Consider the following 12246-nt stretch of genomic DNA (forward strand, 5'->3'; position numbering starts at 1 on the left):
GACTTGTATGCATGCGTATAAGCATAACCAATGGACATAAGACACTGGGAAATAGGGGAGGCTAGGGGACTGTCTAGGGCGGGGGGATAAAATGGACACATATGTAATACCCTTTGTAATACTTTATGCAAAAAAAAAAAAAAGAAAACAACTACTTGGGATTGGCTTCTAAAGGGAATCAGAATTTTGGCCTCTTAAAATAATGTATGAATAGCTCAGACAAGACCATAATAGTCAAAGCTCTCAGAGCATCAATATTTATAGATACATTGAAGTTTACATAAATATGCCAGAAGTGTTCATCTGTGGTGGAAAACAGTGAATAAAGAATAGTTCCAATTTTTAAAACTAGGACTGCCAACAATGACTTGATGTTTATGAATTTAGAGTTTGTAATGACCTGTGGAACAACATGGACTGCTCATACATGTCCAAGTCCACAAGGCCCAGTAGCTTTGTCCTAAAGGGAATCCGTGGGCATTATCATGGGAGTTTTAGTTTTGCACTCCTTCTGTTGTGGCCAAAGCACAGAGATGAATAATTAGTGGAGTCTTCTATTCAAAGAAAATTCATATAAATAATATTTATCTGAGTTTGGAAAATGAAACCTCAAAAATGAATCAGCGTGCAAAGAATTGCTACCTATGTTATTGTCCTTCCCGTGCTACTGTATATTTTTCTACTTCAGAAAGCCTAATGTATTGAAAGAATCTCCACAATTTCTCAAAAGATATGGGTAAGGGGAAAATGATTTGTATAATATTTATTGTTTTTTATATACAAATTTTAAAATACTATTTCATTTATAATAATTTTAGATTGGGGTCATAGAATGTCAAAATTGCCAGGTGGAAATGAGAAAAAAAGTGAATTAATTGTACATTTTATTTTCATGACTAAAATTTAGACATGCAAAATAGCTACTAAGATTAAATTATTGCCTTTAATGTGTTTTATTATTTTGTTAACCTAACTATAATGATTTTATATGGTAAATTTTGGTATATATTTGGAAATATATAAAAGATGTCCCTCCAATGTGCTTTCTAGCATTTGTGAATAAATAAGTACACACACACAAATTGAATTTGAGAGTTTTCAATTATTTAGTGATTGAATTGCAGGGAAGGAAAGCCATTCCATATGAAAATCTACTTAACTAGAATTATTGACATTCATTATTTATATTGTATTTCGAATCCAGTTTTGGCTCAGTTTAATTTTGCAAAACACACACACATACATACACAGAAAACCTACAACTAACTGGTGGAGAGGAAAGTGCTCTCAAATAAAATAAAAAGGATTTCTAGAGAAGGCCACTTCTAATGTAATTGTAAATGAAAGCAACATTTACATATGTAAAGAACTTCCAGGTAGTGCTAATACATTTATGAACAACATAGACTTATAAAATAAAATTTAAAATTGAGGTGTCTTTTTTTATACACACATTTCATAGGAAAATAAACTTCAAAAAAAGGAAGATTCTTAGAACTGACAGCTTTTTAAAAAATATATATATTTTATTGATTTTTTTTATAGCGAGGAAGGGAGAGAGATAGAGAGTCAAAAACATTGATCAGCCGCCTCCTGCACACCTCCTACTGGGGATGTGCCCGCAATCAAGGTACCTTGGCCGGAATCAAACCTGGGACCCTTCAGTCCGCAGGCCGAAGCTCTATCCACTGAGCCAAACCGGTTAGGGCAGGACTGACCACTTTTAATGAATGCCAGAGTTACGACATTTACCCCCGAGCTTCTGAGCCTTTCCTTGTATTTCCTCTTCAGTGTTTCTCAGATGCTACCTCTCTCAGTTTTCTTTGATTTGTCTTTCCTAGACTTATCCCTCTATGTCTCTGTTATTTGTTATTCCCTGTTGTTTTCTTTTCATACACACATATTCCCTTCCCACTTCTTCTGTTCCCTGTCTTCGCTCAATGCCTTCTATATTCTCTTCTTTTGAAAACTTTTATTAAAATATTATAGAAGAAAAAATAACCCGATCTATGCCTACGAGAAGTAGAAAAATGCCAACTGTTCTCCACATTTCTGGGAATACTCGGTATTACTCTTTGTTAACCACTTGTGTCCCTTTCACTTCTCATTATTTTTTGGCCTTAACTCTATCACATAATCAAAATTGCTCTCACTAAAGCCACTAAAAATCTCTTGATTTCCACATTCAGTGAATCCTGATAACTCCTTTTCCTACTGAAGCATTTATTTTGGTATTTGACATTTACATCACTTTGTTCTTCTTGAAAATATATATATATATATATATATATATATATATATATATATATATATATATATTAAATATATTTCACAACACTTAGCTTTCCAGTTGCCCTCCTGCTTCTGATTACTCTGCTCAGTGGAATCCTTTTCTGGTCTCTCCCTAGTCTTCCTTTGATGTTAGCCAGGCCTCTTGGTAGCAACAGGAAATGAGTTAATTGATGGAAAGTGGCTCAGATATAGAAGTGTAACAGACCAGTTGGAAAAAAGAGGGGCAGGAACAGAAGAAAGCAAAGGAGCCATTCATTCATCAGCCAGAATCATGTCCCGACACTAGCTCAGTGAGATCCGCTTCACTTCTGCTGAATTTGGAAAGCCAGCTCACACTGACAACGTTATTATGGATACAGGAAGCATTTGCTGCAGTCTTCATATTTCTGCCTTTGTAACAAATATTCTCTTTTGCCCCTGTACATTTCCTCCCTCTTTCCATATTCTACATGTTGTCTAGATGGGTTTGATTGAACAAATCTGGGTCAAGTCTCCTCACGTTAGGTGTAAGGGGGATGGGAAAGTCAATTTCTAGCCATTTAGGCTTCTTGAGTGCGTGGGTAACCTCTGCCAGGCACCAAGACGATGTAGTATAAAACAAGATCAGATGTTGGCTCTCTAATATGCCATGTACCCACTTTATAGCCTCTTTAATATAGCTTCCTCTGGTTGTTTTCTGTGCTTTTCTTCTCTTTATGCGTATTCTCAATGAATAGGTCATCCCTACATATGCCTCAGTTACCCCAATGACTCCCAAGACTATTTCTCGTAAGCTCTAGTGGACTCATACTACTGCGCACATCTCACATGGATTTTAGAGGCTACTCTCTCCGCAAACTAGCCACGGCATCTGAGCTCTAGGTCTCAGTGTTGATGGCCATTTTACCCAGTCTCCAAGTGACTCCCCTCTCCTTCAGCCCTTTCACACCTAATATATCACTGAGTCCTTTCTGAATTCCTTTGCATCTATATCTCATTCCTACTCATCACTCCCAATACTTGATATGCATTCAAATCATTTGGGGAGGATTTTTAAAATGCAGATATGAACCTTTTCTTGACCCAATCAATCAATTTTTACAATAATACCTCCAATCTATATTTTGCAAAAAAAAAAAAAAAAAAAAAAAAAAAAAAAAGGTCCCACTAGGTTATGACAAATAGTTTTGATGTATAATCTGCTTTAGGGCTCACTGGACATGACGTCGGGTGACTGACTAGTATTCCTGATTCCAGCCCCCCTCTCCACCCCCACAGCAGCCTACACTACCATGTATTTACTTTTTATAATATCCTACAATACCTACATCCATGTTTCATACACAAAATTTCCCTATTACAACCAATGGTATCCCCATAAAGATAGCACATACTTAGAATGTATTTTTTTTCTAAATCTGCTCTCATTTCCGCACATTTTGTTTGAAATAATTGCATTTTCTTCCATTTGTTCAATTACCCTAAACTTAATCCTACTATAGAGATAAGAAAATTAAGGAAGGAATTCATGATTTTATTTCAACTAACTCTCCCCGTCCCCCCCTCACCCCCCCCCACACACACATATTTTTGTGTTATAAATCCTTAGTGATATATTGTTTTCATTTATTCCATTTCATTTCAGGCAACATAGAGTGAGGACATGGAAAAGGAAAATGCAACATTGCTGACAGAGTTTATTCTCACAGGACTTATACATCAACCAGAATGGCAAACCCCCTTGTTTCTCGTGTTCTTGGTGATATACCTCATCACCATGGTGGGAAACCTCGGTCTAATTGCTCTCATCTGCAATGACTCTCACCTTCATACCCCCATGTATTTACTCCTTGGGAGTTTGGCCTTTATGGATGCTTGGATATCATCTACAGTCACCCCCAAGATGCTGGTTATCATCCTAACCAAGAGTAAGATGATATCTCTCTCTGAATGCATGGTTCAGTTTTTTTCCTTTGCATTCAGTGCAACCACAGAATGTTTTCTGCTGACAACAATGGCGTATGATCGCTATGTGGCCATCTGCAAACCGTTACTTTATCCAGCGGTTATGACTAATAGACTATGTATCCGGCTATTAGTTTTATCATTTGCAGGTGGTGTTCTTCATGCTTGTATTCATATAGGTGTTTTATTCAGATTAGCCTTCTGTAATTCTAATGTAATACATCACTTTTACTGTGACATCATGCCCTTGTTTAAGATTTCCTGTATTGACCCTTTCATTAATGTTCTGATGGTTTTTATTTTCTCGGGGTCAATACAGGTATTCACCATACTGACTATTCTTGTCTCTTACGCACTTGTTCTCTTTACAGTTGTAAAAAAGAAGTCTTTACAAGGCATAAGGAAAGCCTTCTCCACCTGTGGAGCCCATCTCCTATCTGTGTCTTTATACTTTGGCTCGCTTCTCTTCATATATGTGCGTCCTGGGTCTGCACAAGCAGATGGCCAAAACATGATGGACTCTCTGTTTTACACTGTCATCATCCCTTTGCTAAACCCAATTATCTATAGCCTGAGAAATAAGAAAGTCTTAGATTCACTGGAAAAAATGTTAAAGAGAAATGTTTAAACCTCATAGTAATGTATATTTTCATTTTTATTGAAATAGTCAAAATGTTGTGCAGCTTAAATGTAGCTCTGTTTCAGTTAGTGTTCCAAGTCTTTTGCAGTTACAATTGCCCCATTATTGTAAAGACTTAAGGTGTGAGTACCAAATAAATACCTTAATATATGTGCATATTTTATTTAAAACCAGAACATTTTAAATCAAGTATTTATATTATACCAAAATAATTAAAGGGAAAAACAAATAAAATATTTTACATTCTTAAATGTTCTTAATGTGGCTTCATAAATGCATTAAGCACGAAAAGTTCTCTGAACAGGACTTATTCTGATGTCTTTGATAGTAATACGGCTGAGCAGTCTGAAGAATCATGTCACATTTAACCCACAGTGGAGGCAGGTTTGTGTTTGACTGAATAGAGGCAAATCACAGGAATGCTGGCAGCCATCAAAAGGTCTTTCATTGCATTATGGTTGGGACATGGTGAATTTTACTTCTCTTGGGGATTCATATATCATACAGAAAAATAAACAATAATGGAAATGCATTGAAGAAAGAAATGAAAATAGAGTTAAGACAGTTAAGGTTGGGCCAAATTATAAGAGAATGCTTATAGCCCAATGTGCTTCTATGAGTGACAAGAAAAGCATAGTTGTCTGTCACTATCTATGATGCTTGAAAGTTCCTTTCCAGCTGTTTGTATTTTGTAGGACAATATGAAATACTTTACTATTCAGAAAGCTAAGAGATAAGATTAAAGAACTTAATTGCAATGGATATAGGGAGGAAAAAGAAATGGTGGGATAGGAAGGAAATGGTCTTAAATTTCCTAGAATTATAAACAGGAAACTAATAAGATAAAGAAATCTGTAATATATATAAAGGTTATTAGAAAGTGTTGATAATGAGAGGGTTCAAATGCATGTTACCAAACTTTAAACAATGTTAAGATATAATGTCATGGTGGTCAGAGGATGTCTGGAAAGACATAAAATCAGCATGCTCTATTATTTCTCAAACTGCTATTAGATTATTCTTTATAAATAGAGATCTGATTTAAGTCATACCTCTTTTTGATAACTTGAAATGGATTGTCATTGCTAACAGATTATATGCATACTAGAGGCCTGGTGCATGAAAATTCATGCACTCAGGGGGGTCCCTCAGCCCAGCCTGCACCCTCTCATAGTCAGGGACCCCTTGGGGGGTGTCCACCTGCCGGCTTAGGCCTGCTCCCCAGGGGATTGGGCCTAAGCTGGCAGTCAGACATCCCTCTGGCAGCATGGGAGCCATTGGGGGATGTCTGACTGCAGCTTAGTCCCGCTCCCTCCTGGAAGCGGGCCTAAGCCGCAGCCAAACATCCTTAGCCCTGTGGAGGAGGCAGGAGAGGCTCCCGCCACCACTGCTGCGTTCACAGCCATCAGCCCGGCTTGTGGCTGAGTGGAGCTCCTCCTATGAGAGTGCACTGACCAGCCGGGGACAGCTCCTGGGCTGAGCATCTGCCCCTGGTGGTCAGTGTGCATCATAGCAACCGGTCATTCCCTGTCATTCCGTCCTTAGGGTCAATTTGCATATTACCCTTTTATTATACAAAATAAGTATATGTACATAGATCTGTGTATACATATGCATTTTATGTTTATTCATGTGTATATAAAGGACATCTATAATAATCAAAGCATAATATGCTAATTAGACTGGACAACCTTTCAGATGGTCTTCCAAACGACCTTCTGGATGAAGCTGCAGTGGTGGGGGCCGAAGCAGAGGCAGCCGCGGCAGTGGCGGGGCTGAGCCCCTTGCACAAATTTTGTTCATCAGGCCTCTAGTTATATATAAAGACATACATATCTACTTAGATACATGTAAAAATCCTATATAATAAAAAAGAAACAAGCAAATTAACCGTCCCTCCACTAAGCTCAAGCCACACCACAAATCACGCCCACAAACCATGCCCACAAACCAATCAGGAGTGAGTATGCAAATTAACCCAACTAAGACCGCGGTAGCCCTAGAGCTGGAGTGAGCAGGAGGCTTGGGTTGCCCCCAGCGATGAGGGAAGCCAAGCTTCCCACCTGCCCTGGCCAGCCCTGGGCTATGCTTAAGGCTACAAAGTTTCAATTACAGAAGATAAATAAATCCCAGGAAAAAAAAAAAAAGAATAAAAGGAGAAGCTGGGAGCTTGGGTCGCCAGGGGGCATGGCCGGTCTGAAAATGGGCATCAGTCCCTCACCGAGGCTGGCCAGGCACCCCAGTGGCCCAACCCTGAAGGGGGTGTGGCCAGCCTGAAAACGGCCCTCAGCCCCTCACCCAGGCTGGCCAGGCACCCCAGCGGGATGCCCACACTGATTCGGGACACCCTTCAGGGCAAACCAGCTGGCCCCACCCATGCACCAGGCCTCTATCCTATCTAATAAAAGAGAAACATGGTAATTAGCGTACAACCATTGGCTAATCAGGGCGATATGCAAACTAACTGCCAGTTCCCATTGGCTAATCAGGGCGATATGCAAACTAACTGCCAGCCAAGATGGCGGCTAATTTGCATACTGAAGGCAGAGTAGGACAGCGTAAGCCAGGATCCAGGCCCCTGTTTGCCATGGGGGCTGCCGGGGGCTGGGGCCAAGGCAAGCGGTGCTGATCACTGCACCAGAGCCCTCCCCCGCCCACCGGAGGGGTGGGGGCTGGGGCCAAGGCAAGCGGTGCCAATCGCTTCGCCGGCCTACCAAAGACAGAGGGCCCACTCCTTGTGCCATCCACGGGCAGGAGCTGGGTCTAAGGCAAGGGGTGCAATTCCACTAGTCCGAGCCCAAGCCCGCCCACCAGAGACCCATCCCAATGCGATCTGGGGGCGGGCGGGGGCTGGGGCAAATGCAAGTGGTGCCCATTGCCTCGCAGGAGCCCTCGCCTGCCCACTGGAGACCCGTGCCAATGCGTGTGGGCTGGGGCAAAGGCAAGCAATGAGGATTGCCTCGCGCCAGCCCTCAGCTGCCCACTGGAGACATGTCCCAATGCTATCCGGGGGCGGGCGGGGCCGGGGCAATGCAATCTGTGCAGATGCCTCGCCCGAACCCTCGCCTGCCCACCAGAAACACATCCCAATGCGATCTGGGGGTGGGTGGGGGCCGGGGCAAGGCAAGAGGTGCCCATTGCCTCGCCAGAGCCCTTGCCCGCCCACCAGAGACACGTGACAATGCATGGGGGCTGGGGCGAAGGCAAGCAGTGCTTATCGCCTTGCCCGAGCCCTCGCCTGCCCACCGGAGACATGTCCCAATGCGATCTGGGGTCAGGCAGGGGCTGGGGCGAATGCAAGTGGTGCAGATGCGTCGCTGGAGCCTAAGCCCACCCACCGGAGACCAGTCCCAAAGAGATCTGGGGGCGGGCGGGGGCTGGGGCAAGGCACGCGGTGCCCATTGCCTCGCCAGAGCCCTTGCCCGCCCACCAGAGACATGTTCCAATGCGCCGGGGGTGGGGCGAAGGCAAGCGGTGCAGATTGCCTTGCCGGAGCCCTCGCCCGCCCACCGGAGACACGGGGCCCACTCTGAGAGAGAGAGAGAGAGAGAGAGAGAGAGAGAGAGAGAGAGAGAATTTTGTATCCCGCATCCCTCCCTGATTGACCACTGTGATTCCAAGCCAGCAAGGGCTGCCTTCAGGACAGTGCTCCATGTCCCTCACCCCCACCCCAGGCCGGAGAGCACAGTGCTGGACAGGGGCACCCAGGGGTTTGGGAATGCAGGACGAGGGGCTGGCACAACGTGGGGGTGAGCTGTGTTTACACCGCCAAGTTCCCCACTTCTAACCTGGCCGGGCATGCATCCTCCTTCCCCTCAGAGGCCCAGCTCCTGCCTACATGCTTGCTGGGCAGGCCCAACTGCACCGGGGGGTGAGACATGGTGATCAGGATGGCCACTTCCTGGGATGGGACGTCCGGACCACGGCGATTCATGAGGGTGATGAGGCCCGTGGGGCATGTGCAGGGGGTGGCCGGCCAAACCGAGACTGGCTTCAGTGGGGCCAGTGGGAGCCCGTTGAGGCCACCCCAGCCCCCACAGGTCTCAGGTGGATGGTGGCCCAGTGGAGAGTGGTGTCTCTATGCATGGTGCCCAGGGGCGGCTGTGAGCTGCTGCAACCCCGCCCCACGCTTCAGGATGGGGGAGAAGGCTCGCAGCCACCAGCACCCTAGGCTGCACCTCCTGTGCCTCAGCCTGCCAGGCTGGCAGGGTCCAGAGCAGGTGAGCTGCTCCCTTCCCCCAGTGGTAGAACAGGGAGGTGAGCGCTGGGTGCAGGGAGGGGACCTCAACTGGGATCCTCCTGGTGTGGGGAAGGGGCCTAGCCTGAGTCTGGTGGGGAGCTTAGGAAGTCTGGCTAAGCAGGCGCTGGTTCATACCAACTCTTACTCTGCCATTTTCCTCCAGCTCTTCAAGCTAGCCCCCCTGCCCCACCTGTCCGGGGCAACGGGCTCTGGGTGACCTCCCTGAGCTCAGACTGTGGATCCAGAGACCTCAAGGAAGAGTGCCCGGCCGGGCCCGGGCAGGGGCCGGTGCAGAACTACCAGGGCAGAGTTGCTTCGGTGTCTCGGTGAAGTTTGCAACTGACCCATGGAGGAAGCCCCAGAGGGGAAAGGCCAGGAGGCATGAATTGCCAGCACTTTAGCCACTTGAAAACAGCTCCATTTGGAATGTGAGGCGGGTATATGTTCAGCTGAGAAGTGAGGGGGTTAAACTCCACCATCGCTGGGCTCCTGTCAGTCCGAGGCCCAAGCGTCCACCACGACAAGGAAAGAACAGAGTGAGGGGCCCGGAGGAAGGGAGGACAATTGAAGAAAACCGTGTCTAGACTTTCCCCAGCCTCTCCTTCTCTCTGCTGCCTACAAGAGCCCCAGGCCCGGCCACAGTTCTGTCTCCACCTTTTAGCCCCCTATTCTCCAATCACAGAGGAAAGAAATAAGGAAGGAGTCTGTGCTGCCTTCAGAAAGTATCTATATACCTGATTGGCCAGTTGCCTTCCACAGAGGGAGGCCAGACTGTGGCTTAGGCTCACTCCTCACAGGGACATCAGTAGGACATCCTGTGAGGGCTCCCAGACTGTTAGAGGGGGCAGGCTGGGCTGAGGGATGCCCCCTGAGTACACAAATTTTTGTGCACCGGGCCACTAGTCCTATATAACAAAAGGGTAATATGCAAATTGACCCTAACAGCAGAACGACTGGAAATGACTGTCACTATGACACACCACCAGAGGGCAGATGCTCAATGCAGGAGCTGCCCCCTGGTGGTCAGTGCACTCCCACAGTGGGAGCTCTGCTCAGCCACAAGCCAGGCTGATGGCTGCCAGCACAGAGGTGGTGGCGGGAGCCTCTCCCGCCTCCTCAGCAGCATTAAGGATGTCCGACTGTAGCTTAGGCCTGCTCCCCGCTGGCAAGTGGACATCTCCCGAGGGCTCCCGGGCTGCCAGAGGGATATCTGACTGCCAGCTTAGGCCCATTCCCCCGGGGAGCAGGCCTAAGCCAGCAGGTGGTCATCCCCCGAGGGGTCCCAGACTGCGAGAGGGCACAGGCCGGGTTGAGGGACATCCCTGAGTGCACAAATTTTTGTGCATTGGTCCTCTAGCTATATATATATTCATATTATATATATGAAGTCCTTTCCAATAAAACGGGTTAAACTCTGAAGTCTCTTTCTCCACAAATTTTCTAATTGACCCTGTTAGGTAAAATAGGAATTACCGGAAACCTGGACATGCCATTCTCTCAAGTACTTGCTTCTGTTATTACAGGTCTCTTCACAAAAAGACCTCACCCACCTCCAAATAACCCTATTTTCTTTTACAATTAAAGTGCTATTCTTTCTTTAAAATCTATCTCAAGTGGTAAAGCTTCCATGATGCATTCCAGATGGCCTCAAAGAGGATAGGAATGCTTCCTCACTAGAAATATTCAGTAGTTTATTTATGTTTATCGATTTTTTGAGAGAGAAAGGGAGATAGGGAGAGAAACATAGATGTGATAGAGAAACATTGATCATTGCCTCCCATACACACCCTGACTAGGGATGGAACCTGCAACCTACGTATGTGTCCCCACCAGGAATTGAACCTGTAACCCTTTGGTGTATGGGACAATGCTCCAACCTAACTGAGCCACACAGGCAGGGCTATTTATTCTTGTTAGACACAAACGACGTTGTATAATACCTATTTTTGGCCTATAGGCTTTTTTAGATTATATTTTAAAAATCTTAGTACTGTTTCTATCTTTTACAGTGCTTAACAAAATAGTTTTCATACAGAGATTCCAAATATGTATTTGTGAAATATTTATAAAAGCGAAGTAAATGTGATAACACAAGTCCACAGAATGCAGTAAGAATGCCTTACTTCTTTTCAACCTTATAATGTGCCCCAGGAGATTATTGGGTGTGGATGGCTACTGCATGTGAACCAACCTTAATAAATTTCCTCATGACAATTGTATCAGACACTCACAGTGAATTATTCTTGCTCTTTTTATCACTTAGAATAGACTATGATAAAATTTCAGGTAGAAGTTATTCAATTAGATATTTGGATTAAGGATATAAAAATATAAGTATTTAAAACAAATATCATTGGTCTATTTCTGAAGGTTCACTTTAAGATTAGACAGTTTCTGCCTTCTTTTTGTTTCCTTAAGGGATACCCACAATTCCCAGGAAAAAGGATGAATATATCACTGTCCAGACACTTATTATTTTTTAATAATAAATTTATTATTTCTCACCAGAGAATCCATGTGATTGCATATATTTGCATTTGCTGAAATTTGTTGCTGTATAATATTTCTATTGCTCTAATTTTCTTGGGAACCAAGAGTAATAGGCAATCAAAGCCTGATGGGGTGGTATAGATACCAGCAAATCTGAAGGCCTGAGGACCAAGAGGGCTGAAAGCAAGAGAAGGTCAATGCCACAGGTCAATCAGTCAGGCAGAGAGTGAATTCAACCTTCTTTTTCCATTTTGTTCCATATGTCACAATGAATGAGACCCACCAGCATTAGGGAGTGCCAACTACTTTACTCAGTCACTAATTGAATACTAATCTTTTCCAGAAACACTCTCAAAAACACATCTTTTAATAATGTTTAATTGCCCGGCCAGATTGGCTCAGTGATTGAGCATTGACTTATGAACCAGGAAGTCATGGTTTGATTCCAGGTCAGGGTACATGCCTGTGTTTTGGGCTCGATTCCCAGTGGGGGCATGTAGAAGGCAGCTGATCAATGTTTCTCTCTCATCATTGATGTTTCTATCTCCCCCTCCCTCTCCCTTCTTCTCTAAAATCAATATATACATATATATATATATATGTATATGTTTAAAAATAATGTTTTACTAGGTGTCTGGAC

At 44.3% G+C, this 12246-nt stretch overlaps 1 protein-coding gene across 1 annotated transcript; it reads left to right on the forward strand.

Annotated features, from left to right (window-relative positions):
• Nucleotides 1–3934: 3934 nt before the first annotated feature.
• On the forward strand, nucleotides 3935–4864 carry OR5H2 (olfactory receptor family 5 subfamily H member 2; the record flags this gene model as incomplete). The annotated part of the gene is made up of 1 exon (XM_081087918.1): nucleotides 3935–4864. One exon carries the CDS (start codon nucleotides 3935–3937, stop codon nucleotides 4862–4864), a length of 930 nt encoding a protein of 309 aa, XP_080944044.1.
• Nucleotides 4865–12246: the final 7382 nt, after the last annotated feature.

The sequence above is a fragment of the Myotis nattereri genome (assembly GCF_964212035.1).
Source record: "Myotis nattereri genome assembly, chromosome: 3".
Lineage (NCBI taxonomy): Eukaryota > Metazoa > Chordata > Mammalia > Chiroptera > Vespertilionidae > Myotis > Myotis nattereri.